At 48.2% G+C, this 25,371-nt stretch overlaps 1 protein-coding gene across 1 annotated transcript in view; it reads right to left on the reverse strand.

Annotated features, from left to right (window-relative positions):
- SMOC1 (SPARC related modular calcium binding 1) overlaps window positions 1–25,371 on the reverse strand; it is a 137,860-nt gene that overhangs the window by 15,873 nt on the left and 96,616 nt on the right. Inside the window, exons 6-8 of the mRNA XM_081087628.1 lie at window positions 19,625–19,681; window positions 17,407–17,487; window positions 457–649 (exon numbers count right to left, since the gene is read on the reverse strand). Coding sequence (XP_080943754.1) covers window positions 457–649; window positions 17,407–17,487; window positions 19,625–19,681 — 331 coding nt within the window. The remainder of the gene's footprint in view (window positions 1–456; window positions 650–17,406; window positions 17,488–19,624; window positions 19,682–25,371) is intronic.

Consider the following 25,371-nt stretch of genomic DNA (forward strand, 5'->3'; position numbering starts at 1 on the left):
GAGAGAGAGATGATGCGTGAGGAGGGGACTTCAGCCACTACTGCGGCAATGATCTGTGTTGTCATGAAGCCTGGAGCTCCCAGGGCTGGCAGGGAAGTACCTCCTGCCCTGGCCAGCAGCCTCACTGAGCAACCCAGCGCAATGTTCCCACTGAGACGTGTCCTTCAATCGTTTAAGCATAGAGATGGCACCCTGTGTCTGTATACGGGATCTTGTTTGATCCATAGGACCTAGGGACTCAGGCAGGGCAATAGGGTTCAGAGAGGCTACCTACTTTCCCCAGATGGCCCGGCATCCAGGACCCAGATCTCTCTGTCAGAACCTCATCTGCCCATGAAGGGAGGCGCTGCTCCCCCAGTGCCTTGATTCCCCCAACCTAGGGCAGTGAAGCTGAGAGGGGCCGGGGGCCAGCCCCAGGATTTACCCGGGGGGACAAGACAGGCTTGGGGGACTTACCGTGTGGAGGTCCCAGGCAGCGGGCGCCCCGTGTCCACCAGCACACACCAGCAGTAGCCCGTGGACTGGTGGCACTGCACTGGCTTGTAGAGCCCCCCAGGGGCGCACTCTGGGATGACAATGCCCTCCCGGGGGTTCTGCCGGGCCTCTTCCAGGGCACTCTGCCTCTCCTGGTCACATGAGTGGACTTTCTCTGCAAAAGAAGACACAGCCTGTGGTTACTATCACTCCCATGACTCATCGTTGCTGCCCTCCATGCAAAGACCCAGCCTGGTCCCAAGGAACTGACAGCTTGGCTGGCGAATCCTCAGGAAGAGCAGAGCGGTGCCTCCCCGCCTCCAGGGCTCATCAGCATCCACACCCAGTAGGCTCCAGCCAGGGACTGCGGCCACTCCTTACCAGGGCAGTGGTTTGCCAGGGGCTGGGGGGAGTGGGGGTGCATTTCCCGACTGTTTCAGAGTGGCTCCTGCTGTGCACTGTCTGCTGTCACAGTCACCACAGCAGATGCAGGGAAGCCTGCCTGTGGCTCTCCCAAGCCCAGACACAGCAGGACAGAGCCACGGGGCTGCCAGCCTCGGCAGGAGCCATGCTCAGTGCCCAGAAGGGGCAGACACGAGGCCCTGCCCACTCCTTCCCAGCTCCAACAAGGCTGGACAAAGGAAGCTGACGGGACTTGATCCTATTACACAACTCTGCTTCCCGCAGTGGGAGGGAGCAACGGGCCTGCGGGAAGGTGTCTGGACCCCGTGGCCTCGGGGACCGTGAACGTGTCTGGACAGTCACACTTGGCTTCCCTGGAGCCAGGCCCAGGCTGAGGCGTGTGCGCTGCCCAGCGCCAGGAAGGCCGGGTCAGAGGGCCTCAGACCCACACGGCCACCAGCCTGCAAATCCCACCCCGTCAACCAGCCAACCCACCTCACTTCCCTTTCTTGGTTTTCTTTTCTTGTTATTGTTGTCGGGCTGTGCTTCGTCTTGCAATTATTAAAAATAAATAGCATTGGGTTTCTTTTTGTGTTATTAAGAAATATTTAAAAACCCATAATCCCACCAATTCAATGCCACCTCCCCTAGATCTTTCCTTACGCGCGCGCGCACGCACACACACAAGTGCATATGCATACGCCAACTTGCATTTTTACAATCAAAGGGATCACACCATAAATCTCTACTGTTACTTTTTATCTACTTATTTATTTGTTTGTTTCCCTTATTACTTTATTATTTTTTTAAAGAACATTATTCAAGAACTTTCCTCTTGAAGATGACAGGAATACAGCCTTGAGCGTGCCGTGGAATTTTCAGTGCGTTACAAAAATACCACTCCTAGGGCCAGGAATTTGGTTTCAGCAGCCTGGAGACTCATGCCACTCACTGAGCAACCGAACAAATGATCAAAATAACAGTAACTCAACTCTCGGGGAGCCAATCCCTCTGAAAGAATGGCTCTGTTAATGGCACACATATGAGCAGTGCAGATGTTTACGCTGCAGTCATGCCCAGAGATGCAGAGCAGCTCCACTCTGCCTCTGAGAGACACCGGGTGATAGGGAACCGATGGCCTCACAAAGCTGAGGAGTGGCTCACACTGCAGGGGGAGGGAACGTTTCCTTGGGGGCCTAAGAACATCTGAGGGGCAGGAGGCAGGTGTTGATAGCACAGTCACTATTACAACAAAATTTTGAAACTGCAAAGTGAAAAACATACTATTGTTTTCATCATGCAAACACAGCAAAGCTAAACCGAATCACCTTGGCTGGGGAACAGTTCTCCACAGCAGCCCGGCGTTAGACTGAGGGTTCTGAACCAGAATACAGCTGCCACCTGCAGCTTAGGAAAGGGACGTAGGCCGATGGGTGAAACCTGGTTGGAGACCAGAGGTTGCACTTGAGCTCCTGGCTGGGAAGGAACCCTGGCACCTTCCAGGGGGATTACGCAAGTTTTTCAGCTGCTGCACAGCCCCAGTGTGGTAGCCTGATTTTCCTACCTCATATTTCATGCCACAGAAAAGGCGACAGGGGAGCAAAACCAAAGGAAAACGGCGTTTGACCGGCACCACGTTGGTGAACAACCTCTGACAGAGGCTTTAAATTAAGATCCTGTGGTCCAACATTCTAAAGCCATCAATCAGACTGGAAGCCAGACGCAGAGAGGTGGGGGGGTTGGGGAGGAAGCTTCCCCAGGGGCAGAGCGCATGATGAACCTGACCTCACACCACTGGGGATCCCGCAACTGCAGAAATGTGGAGAGGGGCCATCTCGGGAGGGTGGGGACTGCGGTTTGGGGGCCGTCTGTCTGGGAGTCCCTGGAGGCTGTTCTGAAATGCTTACAGCAGCTTCCATAGCGGCTGCACCACGTTCAATAGAGAATAAAAACCATGCAAATGGAAAACATGGGGGCTGGCGTGGAACTAGAGAAAAGGTTAAATGCAGGAGTTACCCCCCTTTTATGTGTTTGTTTGCTTATTACTTTACGGTAGTCCCTATAAGTCTGGGTGCCCCTCTAAGAGAGAGATAAGAAAGGTTTGTAATAATAGCGCTAGCAGTTTGTCTTCCAACAGAGAGAAAATCTCCTTTAAAACCATCTTTAAACTAATCATAGTCAAAGCAAACATTCTGTGCGTAGCATGTGCCCGTTGACAAGCCAGGGGCTTTCCTTGCCTCGTCTCTTCATCTGTATGAGGTGGACATTATCATTATGGTCGTTTGTGTAGACAAGGAAGATGAGCTTCGGAGAGATCCATGAACTCTCCCAAGTTCACTCAGGCTGGGAAGAGGAGGGCTGGGGTTCTGGTCAAGGGCTTCTGAGAATCAAGCCTGTCTTGCTAACCTCTGGACGGTCCTGCCTCTGATGATTGGCTCTTGGAGAAAAATATGTTTACTTTTATAGTGTGGAGTTTTTCCAGGTCAGTCTCCTTGCAAACGACCCCAAATTGCTGCCTCAAAACACATACTTGCTCATTCTACACAGGACAGCTTCTTCTGGAACAATTTCCTCAGCTTCAGCATCCTATGAATCTTACACCCAAGTGTTTTTCCCTCTTTGCCTTGGAACTGGAATACGTAAAGCCAAATTTGCACCTCGCCTGCCATTACAGAGGAGTGACATGAGTACCAAGAGCATTTGAGTGTTTTCTGTGCGCCGAGCTTGAGAATGACACTTGCACTAACTCACTTGAAGCTCATCAGCAGCCTCTAAGACAAGTGTTCTCATTACCCCCGCTGAGCAGAGGAGGGCCCGGGGACACAGACTGGCTGGGTGGTTTCCTCAAGCTCATACAAGCAGGAGGTGGCAGAGCTGGGGTTCGCCCAGGCAGTCTGACCCTAGGCCAGTGATGGCGAACCTTTTGAGCTCGGCGTGTCAGCATTTTGAAAAACCCTAACTTAACTCTGGTGTCGTGTCACATATAGAAATTTTTTGATATTTGCAACCATAGTAAAACAAAGACTTACATTTTTGATATTTATTTTATATACTTAAATGCCATTTAACAAAGAATCAACCAAAAAATGAGTTCGCGTGTCACCTCTGACACGTGTGTCAGAGGTTCGCCATCACTGCCCTAGGCTGTGCTCCTTACCTCTGCAATATTGTCTCTCACCGCCATAGACAGGCCAATCTGATTTTATTGTAACCCGTGTTCTCCTTTTCTTTGGTGTGGCAGATTGTTACAAAATGGTCCCTGAATCCTGCGCTAATTCCCAATCTTGATTGTGCCCAGAGTTGACCCTGTTGTTCTGGGGACCTTTTCTCTTTTATCATCTTTTGCTTTTTTCCCCCTCCTTTACTTTTTAAATTAGGTAGTTAGGCCATGCAATGAATTGCACCTCTCTGTACCGGCCCTTGTGTAGCCCCTCCATGTTTGTTGACTCTGATTTGCTCTGATCAATGGAAAGGGCAGAGGTGACAGTGTTTGGCCTTAAGAGGCCTTGAAGCTTCCAGTCTCCCTTTCTTGGAAGCCACCTTGAGACACCACCTAAAGAAGCCGGTCTAACCCCTGGAGGATGAAAGGCCACAGAGGAGAGCCAAAGGGGCTCAGCCTCGGCCAGTACCGACTGCCGGGCGGGAGAATGAGGTCATCTCGACCATTCCAGCCCAGCTGACCCTCAGCTGGATGAGTCCCAGAGTGAGTTCAGGTAGAACCAGCCAGGGAACCACCCAGCCAACCCATAGAAGCAGTAGAAAGAACACATTTTTATTTAAGCCATTGACTTTTGTAGCATCTTATTAAACAGCAACAGATGACTGAAACACTAGACTTGCTCAACTCTTTATCAATTTACCTCATATTTTTGTAGCCCTCTCAGATCCTTCAGCCAATCAATCAATCGACCAACTATTTCTACAGTGTTTCTCCGGAGGTCATTCAAATACTAATCACTATGTAGCAAGGATGAATGGAAGAAATGGGAAATATCATCAAGAGAAAAGATGTGTCATCAGAGACCAAGGCTAAGATCATCCACACCCGCATATTCCCAATAGCCATGCACAGATGAGAAAGTCGGACAGAGAAGAAGTCCAACAGGAAAAAATTTTATTCATTAGAAATATGCTTAACTTGATGAACAACCTGGACCACCAGAAAGATGAACAAGTGGATCCTAGAGCAACTTAAGCCTGAAACATCTCTGGAAGCAAAAATGACAAAACTGAAGCTGTCCTACTTTGGACACATCATGAGAAGGCAGGGTTCTTTGGAAAAGACAATGATGCTAGGAACATAGAAGACCGAGCATGAGAAATTGACTCCATAAAGGAAGCCATAGGCATGAATCGATAGCAGCTGAGCAGGGCTGGTGAGGACAGGACATTATAGACATGGCTCATTCATAGGGTCTCCAGGAGTCAGAGCTGACTCTCTCTCTCTCTCTCTCTCTCTCTCTCTCTCTCACACACACACACACACACACACACACACACACACACACACTCCAAGGAACATGAGCTCATTCTGTCTCTGAGGACCCAGAAGCCAGTCCCAGCCTTGGAGCCATTTTCACCCCCTACCCTCTGAGTCTCCACCCACATGAATCTTACAATTTCCAACTGTCAGTTTTCCTAGACACCAAGAGGTCACCTTCTGGAATGCAAGGCAAGGAATCTATGTCAGGGGTCTCTTCATGGCCCTGGGTCAGAGAGGGCGCTCCCCAGAAGTGAACACTACTGTTCTAAAATATTCCATCTCGCCGAAACCGGTTTGGCTCAGTGGATAGAGCGTCGGCCTGCGGACTGAGAGGTCCCAGGTTCGATTCCGGTCAAGGGCATGTACCTGGGTTGCGGGCATATCCCCAGTAGGAGATGTGCAGGAGGCAGCTGATCGATGATTCTCTCTCATCGATGTTTCTAACTCTCTCTCTCCCTTCCTCTCTGTAAAAAATCAATAAAATATATATTTTAAAAAAATAAAAAATAAAAAAAAATAAAATATTCCATCTCTGCTTAGGAGATTTTGAGGAAGAAGGACAAGAGTAGAAGGTCTGGCCTGATCACTGAGAATGGGCCAGGACTCTCTGTCAACATTTGAAAGACAAACAGCAGGGGAGAGGGAACAGTCGGGGCTGCCCAGGGAGCCTAGGCCACCTGGCCACACATTCTTACACACTCATACCACCCACCCCTATACTCCAATCCCAGGTGATGGAGAGAAGAAGGGAGAGCCAGGCCACTTCCACCTGGCAATGGTAGTTTAAGCTTCACTCACAAGCTCTGACGTCCTAAAAGAAGAAACACAGTGGAACAGCATCCTGTGGGAGACATGGGAACATGGTCCAGCTACTGCCACAGAAAATGCACCGAACTCCGTACCCACAGTTCCACCGAGCATCTGAGCACAGCAGGACTGAAGTGGGTGGGAGAGGGCAGGGAGGGGACGGGAAAGAGAGACTGGGCTGAACCACACAGACACAAACCCCGTCTGCAGGCTTAGGGCACGGGTCCTTATGTGTCCAGCCAAGACAGGATAAGCATGGAGAACAGCTCTGTCCGCTTTGGCCAGCCCAGGCCTCTGTGCCTCTCAGTTATTCGTGGTAAGTAGCAGCAAAGGGGAGTGTGGACGACCTAAATTCTCTGCTAATCCCCAATCCTGATTGTGCCCAGAACTGATCCTTTTGTTCTGGGAATCTTTTCTCCTTTATCAGCTTTTGTTTTTTTCTCCTTTACTTTTTTTTTAAACAAAAATGGCCAACAAACATAAACATTACAAGATCCTAGTTTCAGGTCCTTGGGCTGGTCTTTCTTTCTGGTTGCTGCCTTCTGGAGGAGGAGCTGCTGAAGGAATGAGCAGACGGAAAAGCCGAGGCGCTGGGTAACCCAACATCCAAGGAACAGGTACAGGTGAGCCGGTAGAGAATGCTTTGGAGAAAGAGCAGGGAACCTCATGGTGACGGAGGCAGCACAGTGATGAGTGGAGACAGAAGAAAGCAGTCAGAGATCAGGAGCAGTTAGGCTCTCTAGAAAATCAGAACTAATAGAAGAAATATAAATGGGGGGGGGAGAGAGAGAGAGAGAGAGAGAGAGAGAGATATTTTAAGGAATTGGCTCAAGTCTGAAATCTGTAGGGCAGGTTAGAAATTCAAGCAAGAGTGATGGTACAGTCTTGAGTCCAAAATCAGTAGGTTAGGCCAGCAGGCTGGAAACTCGGGCAGAATCTGGAGACAGAAGTCCTCCTCCTTCAGGAAATCTCAGTTTGTTCTCTTCAATTGATTGCGCGAGGCCCAGCCATGTTATAGAGGGTCAACTGCTTCACTTAAAGTCAACTGATTTTAAGTGTTTATTGCAGCTAAAGAATACCTTCACAGCCACACCTGGACTAGTGTTTGCGCAGACTGGGCACTGCACCCTAGCTGAGTTGACACATACAGTTTACCATCACAAGGTCCATATGAAAACTGAAACAAAGCCCAATCTTATAGAAAACCAGACACAGAAGGACCAAGAAGGATTGTGGCCATAGAAACATGCACTGGGAAGGTGCCTCCTCAATGAGGAACATGTACTTTCCAGAGAAAGGACCGGAAGCTCTCTTCCTGGCGAGGCGAGGCTGGTGATGAAGGGCAACTGTCAGGCCACTCTGACCGAGAGCTGCTCACACCTGAGGAAAGGGGAGTGGGGAGCTGAGGGCATGGGGGACAAGGTCCTGAGAGAGGAGGGTGACCCTGAGTCTTGGACCTAACACGGGATCCTGAAAAACACGTGAGATTGGGGCTCACGGGGAGATGGCAGAGAAGGTTGGGGACCTTCGTGGACCTGGTTCTCACACAGGCTGGTACTGGGTGGGGGTGTGCTGGCACCATGTCGGGCTTGTAACACGTGGCAAGAAAAAAGAAGAGGCCGCATGATCTTAACCTACCCTCATTCTAGCGGCCCTTCATGCCTGAGGGCTCCAACCCAGAGTCTCCTGCGCTGAGTCTAAGACTATCTGCTCCCCTCATGCCCACCTCACCCTTGGTACTGTGGCCTGACCAGACTGTAAGCTCCTGAGAGCAGGGCCTCTGTCACATCCTTTCTGATCCTTCACCACACCCATCTTTGGCCCCTGGCTCCCTTTTCATAGCTGAACCATGGAACCTCAGGTGTAAGGGACCCACAAAGAGTATTTAGTCCTAAAACCTCTCCATTGCTTGGGTCCTGCTGTGCCACCCCAGCCACAGAATTCTGTTCCAGCCTGACCTTCAGGGATAGGACCATCCACTGCTGAGTGATTGCCAGTCAGTGGGGATGAGGCCACAGAGGCTGAAAGAAGAATATCTGTCCCTTTGACTCATCTTGGGAAATGATACACTCAGACTATCAAGTTCTGGATTTTCTTAGGTGGAAAAATCAATAAAAAGTTACCCGCTTGAAAAATGAGAGGAGCTTATTTATGTTTCATTGCAAAAGGAATCCATCCCACCAGCCAAGAATATTCAGAAAAACACTAGCGCTGTGTCGCCTACAATTACCCCGAAACCCCTTCAAATACCTCACAGCCACTTAGCTTCTTATCAAAAATGAATGAAATGCCGAACAATAACCCAGAATAACAAATTGTATGTTTAAAAAACCACCTTCCCTAAATCACAACATGAAATTCCAGAGGCGTAAGAAATCGCGTGGCTCCTGGTCAGAATTCCCTGGGCTGGCGCGTAGGATGGTGCAGGGATCTGGCTGAGAAGGGGACAGCAGAGACAAAAGGAGGGTGGGAACAAGTCTGAAAGTACTGACTCCTGATATATATATGATCTATTTTTATTGATTTCAGAGAGGAAGGGAGAAGGAGAGATAGAAACATCAATGATCAGAGAGAATCATTGATCGGCGGCCTCCTGCAAGCCCCACATTGGGGATCAAGCCTGCAACCCGGGCATGTGCCCCAACCAGACATCAAACTGTGACCTCCTGGTTCATAGGTTGACGCTCAATCACTGAACCACGCCAGCTGGGCCTGACTCCTGCTCCTGAAGGGCTGGCCGAGCTACTGAAGATGTGGCCTCCGGGGAGGAGATGCTACTGGAGACCGAGTCTTCGGGAGGGATTTAGGAACATCACTGAGCAGGCCCCTTTGGGTGGTTTTTTTTTTTTTTTTTTTTTTTTTTTTTTGGCCACGCAGAGTTCTAGCATTTGAAGTTTCAAGCCAACTATGTGAAGAAGTTATTTTTCTTACTTGTGGACTTTGCACTTTTCACAGGAGGGCTAAGTGGCCCCAGAGGACCATTTTTCTGAGCACCATTTGCTGGGCTGGTTCTGCCCTCTCACTGTGGGCTCTCTGTCACATCCAGCACTGAGCTGCCACTCGGCCCTCGCCAGTTCCTGAGCCTCAGGGTCATACAAGGACTCCAAGAACCCCACAAAGAGAAGGGAAACCCAGAGAGAATCACTCAGGGCTCCCTTTGGAGCAGAGGGCAGATGATAGGCCTGGAGAGGCCCAGAGGAGAGTCTGGCCAGGGCAGGGAAGGAGCAGACGTGCTGACACAGAACTAAGTCAACCCCTGAAATTGTGCTCAGGTGAGTATCAAGTAGGGGTGGGGTGGGGAGAATAGAAACAGAATATGCACCCATTCAAAACCATCACCTCTTCCATGGGAATAAGTTTCCTCATCTCATTTCATCTAAAGGCCCTATTCCCCATAGAGTAGACAACCAAATGAAGTGAAAACGATAACATCATCTCCCAATCTTGACCTACAATGGGACCTTGGACCACTTCCCTGGAGGAAGGCCCCCCTTCTGCTGGACTAACCAGCTGAGAGAAGAGATAGTCTGTAGCTCTGGCCCAGGAGAGTGGGGGTGCTGTGAAAACTCAGCAGGATGGCTATTTCTAAAGGCCAGAGGGAATTCAGGGCAGTCAGAGGAAAGGGGTTCCGGGAACGGATGAGGTAGGTGGGGATATCTGGCTTCCTTGGCAAGGCTGAAAGCAAGAGTACGTGCCTACTACCTTGCTCCTGTACATGCCACCCCAGGGCCTGACATGGAAGGTTCTGTCGCTGTTTCATGGAAGTCAACCATAGTTAGAATAGAGACAGTGTAGCATGGAGGTGAAGACATGGGCTTTGGGAGATGAATGGATTAAAAAGTTGTACATTTACACCATGGAATACTATGCAGCTGTAAAAAAGAAGGATCTCTTACTCTTTGAGATAGCATGGAGGGACCTGGAGAGTATTATGCTAAGTGAAATAAGCCAATCAGGAAAGACAAGTATCACAAGATCTCACTATATGTGGAATCTAATGAACAAAATAAACTGATGAACAAAAAAGATCCAGAGACATTGAAGCACGCAACAGACTGCTGTATTTCAGAGGGAAGGGGGTGGGAAGAGATTAACGAATAAACTTATATGCATATATACATAGCTCATGGACAGACAATAGTTGGGGGAAGGCCTGGGGAGGGGACGGGAGCCGGGTGGAGGAGGTCAATGGGGGAATATTGGGGGAAACCTATAGCACTTTCAACAATAAAGATAAGCTTTAAAAAAAGACATAGTCTTTGGAGTCAGGAGGATCAGCCTCTACCAACTGTTAGCTCTGTGACCTTGGGCAGATAACTTAGCTCTCAAGTCCCTGGTTTCTTATCTGTATAGCAGAGTAACAACAGCACATGCCTCACAGGGTCATTGTGAGGACTAAATGCAGTCGTGTAAGTCAAGCGTTTAACCTGGCACCAGAGTTGATAAATGGTAGATTGTTAGCTGGTCTGTAGTGTCCTCAACAAATGTGGAGTAAACCCAGACTTCCTGACCCATCCCAGTGATGGCCAGTCCCCTCTCTGGACTGCAGGGGGCGGACCACAGGCAGGTTCTGGGAACAGCCTGCTCTGGGGGCAGGCAGCAAAGGGCCATCCTGTAGGCAAACTAAAAAAGTAATAGAACTGAGACTCAGTCTGCTTTTTATGTCACCATGCAGCAACTCAAAACAATGTCTGTGATAGAACAATCCCTCTGACTGAGGTGGACTGCCCCACCTTTAGGCACACCGCTGTCCAACAGTCAGCTCCTTCCTGAGATGGGCCTTGTATTTCTTCCATGGGCCCCTCAGCACCAAGCAGGGGACTTGACACATAGTTGTTGATGGGACTCTGACCCTGGGACAGGCCCTTAACTAGGGTGGGCTCCTTCTTCTCATTTGAAACGAAGCAGTGGTGCCAGATGAGACCACGCTCATGGCTCAGCGTCAGGTACGATCCCCACACTCAGGGGCCCGCAAGCACCGGGAAGGGCCTGATGTTGGGCAGGGCTGCTAGGGGCCTTCAGGTTCTCCCTCGGTCCTCGTACTGCCCTCCACACTCGTGTGTGTGGCCCAACCTGCTGTGGCTCAGAGGCCTCACCTGCAGAGCAAGATGACCAGAGCCCACCCCACAGCCGGCGCTGGCTGAGAGCACTGCTCACGGCGGGTGTGCAGCGGCCCTGGAAATCAGGCTTGTGGCTGGGATGAAGGTGAGGAGGTGTGAGGGAAAATCACACACCATCAGTCTAAGCAATTTCTCTCTGTGGAACCTAAAACGGCCACGCACGGTGCACCACTGTGACCTTCCTTCCCACACAGACAGAAACTGAGGAGTAAAAGAAAACAAGCTATAAAATCTACCAAAGATATTTCTTCTGGGATGGGTTATCCCAATATAGCAAAAAACAACACTTTTCCCCCAAAGCACCACTGAATCACATCCACTCAGATTTTAGAAAAGGCTCCATCTCCGTTGACTCATACCATTAAGTGGGCTCATGTGACCCTCCCACCAAAAATAAAAAAAATAAGTGTGGTTTTGTAACGAGAAGTGGCAAGTTGTCTTCTTTTGAGTTCTTCTCAGTAACTCATTGACCTTGACCTGAGCAGCTCTGTCCCTTAAGGATCAGAGCTAGTCAATAAAAACGCAGGCGAGAAGGAAGCAGGGGGCACAGGCCAAAGGGGAAGACGGGAAAGAGATTTTTTAATTTGTCCAAATAAAGTATCATAACTTCACTCTTCATGCCCCAAACCACGAATGCTGCCTGGGAGTATGTTTATAAAATCTATACCCTGCCTACTTCCAAAGCCGTTTGACAAATAAACACAGAATGAGGACCCTCAGATCAAAGCAGAGACCATCGCTGACTTCTAGCAAATTGGAAGGAGTCAATTACGATCCTCGGCAGGACCTCTGATTTCCGTTTTTTTTAGCAACAGAGACTAAAAGAAAAACACAGGGACACGTGGTTTTGCTATCAACACCAAAAAGCACGCAAACTCACCTACAGAAAAAACAGCACCTTTGCTGGCCGAGCAAGTTCCAGAGGCCGGATCGTACCCCCACATCCCACCCACTGTCCTTCTGTGTTCCAAGCAAACAATGTGGGGTGAAGGCCCCAGGCAGCCAGAAAATCTAGTTTTAAAACAAGTAAGGATGGACCATGGGGGTAGGCTCTCTGGGGCCTCTAACTGTGTTTATGGCTCCTTTCTGCAAAGGGAAAACTTGAGAAAGGCCTTTGTTGCCACAGAGAAAGCCATAGGGATGCTCGCCCGTCCCAGCTCTGTTCCATTGGCCATGATTGGCCGAGGCACCTGCATAGTTAGACGGGCAGACGTCCAGAAGGCCAGTCAGAGAAGTAAACATCAAGGGTTTGTTTTTATATAGATATTTTAAATGCACACAAGCCCAGACCCGTCCTCGGCTGCTAACGTTAGTGGATTACTCATTCTTCCTTCCAATCACGTCATGTGCGAGGTTCCAGGTGGCTGCGGGGTATTTGCTTACAACGGCTACCGCTGGTTTCCCTGAGAGCTGTTTATTTTTCCAGGCCTCAGGTCATTACATCACCCGCGGTTTCTGGGCAGGCCAAGAGTGCTGGTTTGGGGGTGGGGGAATCAGCCAGGAGGTGCAGTTGCCTCAGTGACCCCAAGTCCCAATCATAGCAGCAGCCCTCCGGGCAGGAACTTCCAGGTGAGGAGGAACAACACAAAATGTGGCCAAAGGGCCCTCAGCAGGCCCAGAGGAGCAAGGCTCCAATGCGGGCAGGTAAAGGCAGGATGCTGCGGATGGCTGTCTGGTGACAATGGGTGGGGAGGTAGGCACACTCACTCGTGTATGAAGAGACAGGGGGCCATTTTCCAGGCAGAACATATAAGAAATGCATTTCCACCTGCATCCCCGCTGATGGCTGTCTCTGGGGACAGTTACCTGAGCTGCTGCCCAAGAGGCAAGGAAGGAAAGACGTGGTCTTTTTAGATTTCACGCAGGCGGCCAGGTTCCAGGGCCTTCTTGAAGTCCCAGATCAGATCATGAAAGAAGTTAATGAGAAAAGGTGGAGATAAAGGAAAGAAAGAGATGGAGAAGAAGAAAGGGCAGGTTGGTGACCTCACCAGAGGCTACAGAGTCAGCCCCTGGGACCAGGGATTGAGGGAAGGTGCCCATGTGCTGCACAAAGAGAAGGGTTAAGGCTCAAAGACCATATAGTTCCTGAGAGAAAGCATTTTTTCAGAGAAGAAAGCATAGACTTTTCCCATACCAAGAAAATAAAAAGGAAAGAAAAGACTTGTATAAATCACAGTTGTAGCCAAATGTCCACAAACAGTAAAATTAGAAGCAGTGGGGTATGGGATGAAGAATGAGATGAAGCCTAGTTTTTGTCATTTCTTTAATCTCTCTACGCTCTTCTATAAAATGTAGATGACTTTTAAAAATTGTTTTAATTCTAGTTGTATTAAGAAATTCCTTGGTAGCTAGCTCCCAAAACAAAAAACCCAGCAAGAGTTCATATTTTCTTATAAAAGTAGAACAAAGTTTCTGGCCAAGACTCATGCAAGAGAGACGATGCCTACTCTCGAATTTTGGGTGTCAGCCGGCCAGGTACATGGTCTTGCTAAATGCAAGCACCCCTGGTGTGAGAATCAGAGAGAAGTCCAACGAGGCAAACCTGTCAACGCTGGACCTGCCAAGTTCTCAAAAGGCGACACTGACCATGGTGAAATACACGACAAAGCCTTAAAAACAAGGACCAACACCTCCAGCAGGAGTGAAGGAGACAGGCTAAGTCTGCAGGCATATGTGTCATGTTATTGCAAAACTGCGGCTGCCCAGTGGAACCTCTCCAACATCAACAGTCCCCAGGCCAGAAAACAAACCTGGCGTCACAGGGTCTGAGTGTGAAAGACGGACGTTTGGGGTGTAAAAGAAACTGGGATGGCCTCTTTGCCTCTGAGGCAGAGAGCTGAGAAGAGCGCTCGCTCAGTCGGTTCTGAGTCCCATTCCAACCTCCCCAGAGTTGTGGGCCAAAGTGCCCTGGAAGCCAGAATCTTTTAGCAAACTCTACCAGGAAACTGTCTCAGGGGCTTGACCCAGAGGTTCCAGTCCATAGCAGAGCCAGCTGCCTGGACACGAGGTGCCACTAAGGTATATCTGACTCCTCATCAAACCAAGTGAGAGAATCTGAAAAGTGGCAAGCATGGCCGGCCAGTGTGGCTCCGTGGTTGAACATTGATCTATAAACCAAGAGGTCCCGGTTTGATTCCCGATCAGGATACATACCCAGATTGTGGGCTTGATGCCCAGTAGGGGGAGTGCAGAAGGCAGTCGATCAATGATTCTCTCTCATCATTGATGTGTGTGTTTTTTAAAAATATGTTTTTATTAATTTCAGAGAGGAAGGGAGAAGGAGAGAGAGAGAAACATCAATGATGAGAGAGAATCATTAATTGGCTGCCTCCTGCACACCCCACACTGGGGATGGAGCCTACAACCCGGGCATGTGCCCTGACTGGAAATCAAACCATAACCTTCTAGTTCATAGGGTCAGTGCTCAACCACTGAGCCATGCCAGCTGGGCTCGTCATTGATGTTTTTATCTCTCTCTCCCACTCCCTTCCTTTCTGAAATTAATTTAAAAATATTTTTAAAAGTGGCTAGCACAATACATAAAGATATTCCATCAAGAGTAGCTACTGCTTTTATCTCTCCCCCAACATCCTACCCTATACCCTAACCTTACAGACGTAACCTCACAGATAAAACTGGGGCCAACCAGGGGAAAATCAAAGTGGTTGCGTCACCCTAACAAAAGGAAGGTGGCTGTAGCTGCCTGGCAATCATTTCTCCATACTCATGGCCCATACTCATCCAACTGGAAACCATATACAAGTAGGAATGGAAAGCAGAACTTATGGAAGCAGACAGCATCCGCTGACTTGGCATTGCCACTTGACTGCATGCAGAGAATACAACTCAAGAAGACAGGCACTCTGCTCCCAGAGCATGTGCTTTCCTCCAGCCCCACCACTTGCCAGCTGTGACTCAGGACAAGTTACTGTCTCTCTCTCTACCTCTGACCCTTCTCCATGTAGGATGGGGACAATAACAGCACTTATCTCATAGAGTTGTGGTAAAGCTCAAATGGGATAACATATGTGATGTCCTACAGGACCAGACACGGATGAGCGCCGATGACAGCGATGACTCCGGTTTTACTGAGGATGATGATCTTGCCTCCTCCATCCTTCCCCAAAGCAATCAAACACCTTGAGCTAGCTTCTTTAATAGATATATTAGATAGCCAATAAAGCCCTGGTCCTCACAGAGTTTATAATCTAGGTAGAAAGATTAACCACTTGCGGATGAAAATGAAACAATTCATGGGAGCTGTTGCTAAATGTCAAATGAGTGTTCCAGGCAAAAGGTGCTGAATCATTTCAGAGACAGCACACTCTCATATCGACCACCTGGTCACAGAATTAAGCCTCGTACTGGGGCTTTGCAGAGCTGCTGAGACTCAGGGACTGAGAGACCGTTTGCAGATGTCACTTCCAGGTGCCCCAAGCACCAAAACCACTTCTCTTTGACTTATGCTATTTGCCTAACAATGAGGGGGAGTGGAGAAGGTCCTAAGTAGAGGCTTCCTAATAGATGCTTTTGCTTCAGATGACAATCACAAATTCTCTCCTGATTGAAGAATTCTCCCTACAAGTGGCATCATTAATATTCCTATCTTTTCCTACCAGTAATGATAATAACAAATACATGTACTTGCAATATATCATACACTTACTATTGATCACTTAGCCAGGTATCAGTCAAGTATCATACAAATGTTAACTCAGGTTAACCATAGTTTTTTGAAGGAAAGATCATAATTCCAGATGAGAACTGAGGCTCAAGGGGATGATTTGACTTGGCTGAGTCGCACACTAAGTATTGGAGCTAAAAAATGAACTCTAGCCTGGTCGGTGTTGCTCAGTGGGTTCAGTGTTGTCTCGTGCACCAAGAAGTTTCGTTCGATTCCCAATCAGGGCACATGCCCGGGTTGCAGGTTCGATCCCCAATTGGGAGTGTGCAGGAGGTGGCCTATCAATGTTTCTCTCTCATCAATGTCTCTCTCTCTCTCTCTCTCTCTCCCTCTCTCTTTAAGAATTCAATAAAAACCTATTTTAAAAAGTGAACCCCAGATTTCACTGATTCCCCAAAGCCTGTGCTTTAATGACAGACCTGTTTTATCAAAGAATCTGGCCCACAGAGGTTCACATGGTCTCCTTTCTACCCACCATCCCACAGCGACTCCAGCTTTTACCAAACAGGGAACCAGATACATGCTGAGGTACTGGCCTGCCCAAGTCACAGAGGAATCAACCAATGCTGCACTGATTCACCTTCATAGTCTAACTCACTCCACGCATACCAGTCCCCACACTACCACCTTTAGGACAGAGCTAAAGGGGGCCAAAGATAGCAGACTCACGAATTACTGGCCATATAAAATTCTGTCTGCCAGTTGAAAGGGATGTAACTTTTGATTATATTCCTTGCTATCTACAAGAAAAAAGATGATATGGCTAAATTCAACAGGCAAGCATAAATGATGCCAAATGGCATTTCTCACAATAAAGCCTTAGGCTAAAAGAAGGATGATTCCCCCTGATAAGATATATGGATTAGGTCTGATAATACATTTCCTGTTGATGGACATTTGGTCTTTACTAATGGTAAATAAACCTTATTGACTTTGGTCTTCATGATGGTAAATGAACTCTACAAATCTGATTATCACCTTTCTACAAGGGGTTCAGCCAGTACCAAAACCTGACTACTCACAAGTTCCTCAAAAGATAGGACTAGAAAAGCTACAAGCAGAAGCATTTATTCAAAGCCTTAAAAACCACACAGAACCAAGGCTCTGAGACTTGAAGTACCACTGCTCTATGTCCAACCATTCTTCTTTCAAATACAGAAAGTCAATTAAAATATTAAAACATAGAACCAAAAGGTTGGGTTTTTTTTTTTAGCTAAAAGTGTCAACTGCTCATGAAAGAGGATCCCTGAGATAATAATTGAAGACGATTAGAGATGGAAGGGATTATCTCATCTAATCTCATTCTACAGCTGTAGAAACTGAAGACTAGAAAGGGTAAATAACATGCGCAAGCCTACCCAGTAAGTAGTCATGGGGTAACCATGGGGCAACCATGGGCTATCAGGTAAGCATATAATCCAAGGCAGATTATTTACCTGAATTTCTTACATTGGTGTTGTTCAGTTTGGAGTCCTTGATTACCAAGTGCTTAATCCATAGAGTGGGAGCTGTGATTTCTGAAAGAAAAAAAAGGAGAGAGAAAATGAAGCCTAGGCAAAGAGAGCATGTAAATTGGACTATAAACTCCCAGGCTTCTTAATAGCATTTTTAAAGCCTGAGGCATTGAGGCTGGACTATCTGCCTCATCTGCTCTTTGTCCCCAAACCTCCCCCTTCCTTGCTGTGGAAGCTCCTCTCCCTATCAGTTTGTAGGAGACAAGCAGGGCTCCTGTTCCGGGAGGCAGAGTGGTCAGCGTCCAGAAGCACTGAGCCACTCCATCCAGGAATAAAAATATTATCCCAGGAGGTGAGGAACCTGGGCCAAGCCAAGTCTCTCTCAGCTGCTTCCCTGGAAGAACTTAAAGGGGATAAGTCAACAAACGAACACCAGACAAACCACAAAGGCCATTTTGGAGGAAATGGCTGAGCCACACAGATTTTAGGTGCTGAGCCTCTCCTGCATGTGGGAAAAAGAGTAAAGGGCTGGTGTGTGCTTCATGCCCTGTCCAATGGTTCCTCATTGAACAGAGGCTGACCCCCATCCAGAGAGCGCGGGGGTGCTTCTAGGCCAGTGATGGCGAACCTTTTGAGCTCGGCGTGTCAGCATTTTGAAAAACCCTAACTTAACTCTGGTGCCGTGTCACATATAGAAACTTTTTGATATTTGCAACCACAGTAAAACAAAGACTTATATTTTTGATATTTATTTTATATATTTAAATGCCATTTAACAAAGAAAAATCAACCAAAAAAAATGAGTTTGCGTGTCACCTCTGACACGTGTGTCATAGGTTCGCCATCACTGTTCTAGGCCCTCCAGGGACAGATGACCATGAACACGCTGTAGAGTGGCAAGATCTTCAGTGGGGGTACTGGAGAGGTCGCCTAAGCTGGCATGGTCTCCATTCTCCACCCAATCCCCCAGGGCCCAGGCTTGCTGGTGATAAAGGACCTCTGAGGATCACAGAAGCATTGGAACTTCTGGGCGTGAACACAAATATGTCCCACGAAATGATCAGTTGCAAAGGACAGCTCATGCTAGGGCCATCCCTAGCCATAGTACCAAACAGTGGCATGATTTCTTTTATTCCTCTGTCTCACTGTCCAGGCTCATGATCCAGCCTGCATACACTCGCTGACAGCTACTAAAGGTTGCTGTACATTGCACCAAGGCCTGAACCTAGCTGTCAGACTCGGCACTGTGCTGAGCGTCCAGCTCCTCCTGGTGGGAACCCGGAGTACTTAGCAAAGCACTCTGAAGAATAGGCCCTGAGCACCTCAAACTCAAATCGAGGCCAGCCTTCTGCACCCCAAGCTCTTCCTCAACCCCTCTTATATCTCCAGGGACATCTATTTTGCCACCAGCCACAACTATTTCTCTTGACCTAGAAATTCTCCTCTCTCAATTGTCTTGACTCAACTCTCATGATCCCTACAACTTAACCAAACCAGCTCCACTAACCTGTCCCTTTCCTGCTACTTTCCTTACAATGTCCCATCCCCACAATACTCCCTCCCTTGTCCATGCCGGTCCCCTGCCTGGAATGCCCTAATTCTTCCTTCCCACCTTCAAGGTTCAGCTCAAGTCCCTGCCATCTCCTCGAAGAATCTCTCCCCAGAGCATTGTGATCTCTTCCTTCCATACATTTCTACTACAATTATAACCAAGACCACGTAGTTTAACACACAAAGCCCTCCAGGGCTTGCCACTGCCTTTAGAGCGGGGCTTCATCTGCTCTATTTCTCCTTCGTCCCCCAGAGGCTGAGCGCAAAGCTGGGCCCAGGGCAGGAGCTTCTCGGCGCTGGTTCATTTACTGAAGGGACGGTGCCGGCCTGACTGTCTTTCTCTGCCATGGCTCCTCAGTCTTGGCAGCTCCCAGGGTCCGTGCAGGCTGTGTTATTGCTGGCCACCAGCAGCCAGGCAGGAAGCCTGGCAGCACAGAGGGCCTGTCCAGAAGTGGCGAGGGTACCAGTTCCTGGGAGGGTTTGCATTTGTTTAAAAGGTCAAAACAACCCAGCGTACACTGGGGAAAATGACAATTAAAACAAGAAAAAAGAATGATAATGCTTACACAGACATCCGAAGGAAAGACCTACCTTCCCCACATCTGAAACCTGGTGGGGAATGGGAGTCTGAAGTAATACCAGAGCTTACCGTCCCCGTCGAACACCGGCTGCGTCTCCATCGTGGGCGTCGGCTTAGACCCGTCATCTGAATTGAGGGTTAAAAAGAATCGGAAAGAGACTACCATTATTGAGGTAAATACTATCTACTCTCCAGCACTGTTGAATGGTTTGGGTTTGCACATGGCCCGGCCAAGTCCCAATGAAGAGACCAGAGAGAAAGAGAAGAACAAGAAGGAAAAGAGAACCACAGAGAGACACCAACAGGAAGGCAAATCCAGGGGTGTGCTCGCTCTTCCAAGGGAGGGTCGAAAGGGAGCTGGGCTGCCATGGCTTGGGAGGACCTGTCCTCGTCGGTCTGAGTTCCTCGGTCTTCCCCACGAGAAAGTTCCTCTCCTTGCCCAGCAGCCCCGAATGGCAGCCAGGCATGATCACACAGAGTGGCCTCAAATTCCCCAAGTTTCTTCCCGCCCTCTTGTGAGAGGTGGCAGCCCAGTACCTCTCTAGTGGCCTTCATTGAAGAGCTTAAGGAAAGCAAGAGACTTGAGGTGCTATTACTCCCCTTCCACTGGACTCCTAACTATATCTTTAAAAAAATAAAATAAAATAAAAATAAATATATATATATATATATATATATATATATATATATATATATATATATATATAGATTTTTTACAGAGAGGAAGGGAGAGGGATAGAGAGTTAGAAACATGGATGAGAGAGAAACACCGATCAGCTGCCTCCTGCACACCCCCTACTGGGGATGTGCCCACAACTAAGGTACATGCCCTTGACTGGAATCGAACCTGGGACCCTTCAGTCCGCTGGCCGATGCTCTATCCCCTGAGCCAAAGTGGTCAGGGCTCCTAACTATTTCTTATCCTCTTTTAGAGTAAAGCACAGCACAGGGAAAAGAGTCAATCACGTTGTCATAACTTTGTAGGGCGTCTGATGGGAACTAGGCTAATCAGGGCGATCACTTTGCAAGTTATATAAATGTCAACTCACTGTGCTCTGCACCTGAAACTAGTATACTATTGTATGTCAACTGTAACTGAAGAACTTAAAATTAAATACAATTTCAGAATGAATAAGAAGAGAAGGCAGGAAGGACCATTCTCTCTCCAGCATGCTGAACTGAAGAGAATTGGGAACCCCTGCGAAATAGCATGGACCACAAGCCCCTGTGAGAGGAGGGGGCAAATGACATGAGCGGGGACATGGGAGATTGCACCCTGGATTCGCTCTCCAATGTCTAACCCAGATGATGGGAGCAGGGAGCTCCCAGCAGTCAAGTCCTGACACCCTCCGTCCTGGCAGGGTTGGCCGCTCTCTCTCACCTTTCAGACTCTGCTATTTTCATCAAAATAAACCTTAGTTTGCAGCAGTGGTTTTCAACCCCCCCTTTTTTTTTTCATTATTACTCACCTAAGGAGCATTATAGACACTTTTCTCCTAATCACTTCCCTAATAAAAGATACACTCCATGTACTGTATGTATATCTGTGTTTTATATGTAAACAGAGCATGCTCCCACCTCCCCCACCCCCACTGCCCCAAACCGATGCCCCAGAACCAATGTTTGCCTCCTTGGCAACAGCTGGGAGCAGGTATCTTCGCCCCCATTGAGAATGCATAGTTTAGAGAATTCTGTTTCCTCCCTCAGTGCGGGGAGGAAGGAGGGTGCTGTGGTCGCAGACATTTTATAATTACAACATCTCTCTCTTCCCAACACCCCCAGAGGTCTCTCAGAACTGAACACTTTATTCTCCGAGCATTAACTATTTGTGGAGAATGCGAGTTCTCAGTCTCTGCAAAGCCAGTCAGATCATCAGGAATAACAACCCCGGCACCATTTGGATCTCCAGAACCTTTGGCTGACTTCCCTGCATCATGTCCAGAGAGCCAAAAAGAACAGAGCCCTGATCCCCTTCTTGCACCAACACCTGACCCTTGGGATCTTAAGACGGGAGAGCTATGCAGGCCCTAACCCTTGCTGGGGGCTGAGGCCGGCGACCCAACAGTTGTGTGACACCTGACCCTGCTATTATTCTCATGTGCTGACACCAACATTGACCTCCCACAGGGGCCAAGGTGACCCTGAGTCACCTGACCACCATCCCAAGGGATAAGACGCAGCAGGAAGAGAAGAGCAACTAACCGAGCTGGAGTGCTTATTTGCCTCACACTGAGTCTGGCGCAGGCCTCTCTGATGCCAAGCTGGGTGAGTTTGTCTGGAAGTCACTGAGGGAGGATAAACACGGAGCAGAGCCACACAATGTCATTTTTAATAGCATCACTTCCCCTGACCCTATTAACACCTCTTTCCATTGACTTCAACGAGCCACTGAATGAAACCTTTTGGCAGCTGCAATACACAGTTGGTTGCTGCCACTGGATGCAGAGTTCAGGGCCCAAATGGCCCAGCGCAGTGTGTGCAGGCCCTTCGCATCGGGCGGAAGGGCATCGAGGGCAGTAAAGGGAAAGCGAGAAGTCACGCACGGCCAGAGGGACAATGCCAGGTGAGAACCTCAGTGGAAAATGGTTTATGTGACATTGTAATATTAAATTAAAATCCTCCCGTATTCCAAGAGCTGTATCTCTCTCTGGAGCAGAACAACAGAAACATTCTGTTTACTTCTCTCATCATCCAGATAAGAGCCCGGGGGGCGGGGGGGCGGCGGGGGCTGCCCATCTGGTCCAGCGGCCAGACCATAATGCCTGCTGCCAAGGGAGAGGAGGAAGGGCTTCCGGTCTCCTGGGAAAGCGCGCAGGTTGAGGACCTCCAAGATTGCCCAGATGCAGGCCCAGAGGCCACACAGCATGAAGCCACGTGCAGGGAGTGGATCTGTCTGCAGGATAGGGTCACCGAGGGTGAGGAGACGCAGCTGCACTGCCCCGGGGAGGCCCGAGGTGGAAATCTTTATGAAGTGCGAAAAGCAAGGTGCCCTGCTGCCAGGAGAGCCACCTGTGAGATCCAGCATGCCCAAAGGATGGGAGGCCAGGCCAACGCCAACAGGACCCTCTGACCATCATCTCCGGGCACCTGGGCACCTGGCTCCTGACCCAGCAAACAAGTGCTCCCTTCTAAGGCCTGGGTCCAAGGTCCACATCGGTCCTGCCTGCTGGCAAGCCTTCGGGCAACACCAGGCCCCACACAGGGCCCTGGGGAGACAGAAACGCTTCCACATGTGCCCCTGGCCTCCCGGTCTCCAACGGGGTCACACTCCAGACCCAGGTGTTATAGGCAATAAGTTGGTAACCCGAACCCCTCACTTTTCTGCTCTGGGCAGTGATTTCCTCTTCTAACAGCGAAGGTTGCCTGCCTCCCCAGCCCCAGGATGCTGTGTAGGAGGAAAGGCTTCAAAGTCCTCTTATAGGAGGTATAGTAGTACAAAAACGTCTCATCCCTCAGCCTACTTTCAAAATTGGATTTGCAAAGTTAAAATCCTACCAAAGTTTTTAAGTTAAGAAATAAAGTAAACCTTACAACTCAATAAGAAGGCACACAATCTGACTTTAAAATGAGCAAAATATTTTAGAAGACATTTCACCAAACAACATGCACGGATGGTTGCTAAACACATGAAAAGATGCTCAATGTCATTAGTTATTTGGAAAACGCAAATTAAAACCACAATGAGACACCACTGCATACCTACTAGAATGGCTAAAAAATTTTCAATAGATAATGCCATGTGTCGGCATGGATGTGGAGAAACTGAAACCCTTGCTCATTGCCAATGGGAATATAGAATTGGGTAACCACTTTGGAAAAGAGTTTGGCAATTTCTTTCAAAACTTACACATAAATTTACTGTTCAACCCAGAAATTCCAATCCTGAGACTATCCAAGAAAAATAAAAACATATCCAGCTAAAGACATGTGTACAAATATTCACAGCAGCATATTTCCAGCCCCAAACTGGGAACAAATGTTTGTCAACTGGTTAATAGATAAATACATTGTGATATCTCCATATAAAGAAATATTGTTCAGCAGTGAAAAGGAATGAATTACTAACACATGTGCAATATAGTAATTGCACATATAGTAATTGCAATATAGATAAACCTCGAAAACATTATACCAAATGAGAGAAGCCATGTGCAAATACTACATATTGCATGAGTCCATTTACATGTACAGAGATAAAGCAGACCCCTGGCTGCCTAGGGCTGGGAGTGGAAATGGGTATAACTATAGGTGGGCACAAGGTTTCTTTTTGGGGAGATGGAATTGATCTCTGGTAGTGGCTGCACAACTCCAGAAATGTACTGAATTCATCGAATTGTACATTGACAGTGAGTAAATGTTATAGTATATAATTATACTTCAATAAAGCTGTTAAAACAAAAGGGGAGGTAGTGTCAACGTCATCACAGATAAACCATCGGGCGGCAGCAACAGCTATGTTATTTGAGCAATCCGTGATTTGGGGGGAGACTTTTCCATATACAGGGTGGAGCAAAAGTAGGTTTACAGTTGTGAGTACGCAAAACACTGTTTATTCTTGTATTATTATCTATTAATTATTGTATTATTTTCCATATGAAGAACTGTAAATCTACTTTTGCCCTACCTTGTATTTTAAAGAGAAAGATAGCTGAATCTCAGTTTATATATATGCACATGATAATTTGATGCCTGACACTTACTCTTGGTGATTCTTTTGGACCTCAAATAGCAAGACTTTATTTTTCTTTCATCTACCATAACACACTTCTAGACCACGGTGAAGCAGACAGAACACCGGGGAAAAAGCCAATTCAAAGATTTTTACTTTTCATACCAGGAGAAAAAAGTAAATTTGGAAATATTAAAAAAAAAAAAACAAGGCAAACTTGGAAGAATTTCTCAAGGAGGATGTCAAGATCAACAACAATAATAATATTGTCACATTTCACAACACTCAACTTTTCTGGCCGGTGGCTTTCCTCATCTCTTCTCACCACCGACCAGGGGAGAGGAAGTCACGAAGAGACCGAGCCTCAGTTACAAAGCCCCGAGGCAGTGAGCAGCCTTGGAAACTACCGAGCCCAGAGCCACAGAGTTTGGCCTCCCAAGATTCCCCACCCCCAGGCTCGCCTCCGTGCAGGTGCAGCCCCAGAGCGTGCAGCCCCCGCACGGCTCTGGGAGCCCATACACACACAGCGGGTTTGTGTGACAGCACAATTCCTTGCCCTGAGAGAAGGCCTGGCCCACGCACAGACAGCTGGAAGTCACTTCGACCCCCGATGACACCGTTCAAAGCCTCCTCTGTTTGGCTTTTTGATTCCTGATTGACATTCGCTGGCGAGTGGAGATAAATGCTGGGCTGAGGACAATGTTGATCCGCTCTGACTATTCTCAGGAAAGGACTTTTCAGAATAACAAACAAAAAACAAAACAAAACCCCAAAACATTGGTGTGCATAAGGGACTGAATAGAGCCCAAGAGGTCCAGGGAAGCAGGGCTGGGCCTTTCAAGGGTCTGGCAAGTCCATTGAGGAGTTAATTGTTTGGGTGTACAATGAGTTTATTCTGACCACATACAAAGAGCTTTCTCTTCCAGGTCCTTCAAAAGCAAATGTGTCAAAGGGGCCAGGGGAGAAATCCTTATTAATGGCATCTTTTGGGGTCTCCAAGACTGAGAAGCCTTGGAGACAGAGGAAAAAAGAAACCACCACCCCCTCCTGAAATTCAGAAGGTCTCTCAATGATCCCAACTCCCCTCAGTTCTTGGGCTCTGTCCAGTGCGTGTCCATCACCAGTCACTCTCTCACTTATATTCTTT

This window comes from Myotis nattereri, assembly GCF_964212035.1.
Source record: "Myotis nattereri genome assembly, chromosome: 1".
Classification (NCBI taxonomy): domain Eukaryota; kingdom Metazoa; phylum Chordata; class Mammalia; order Chiroptera; family Vespertilionidae; genus Myotis; species Myotis nattereri.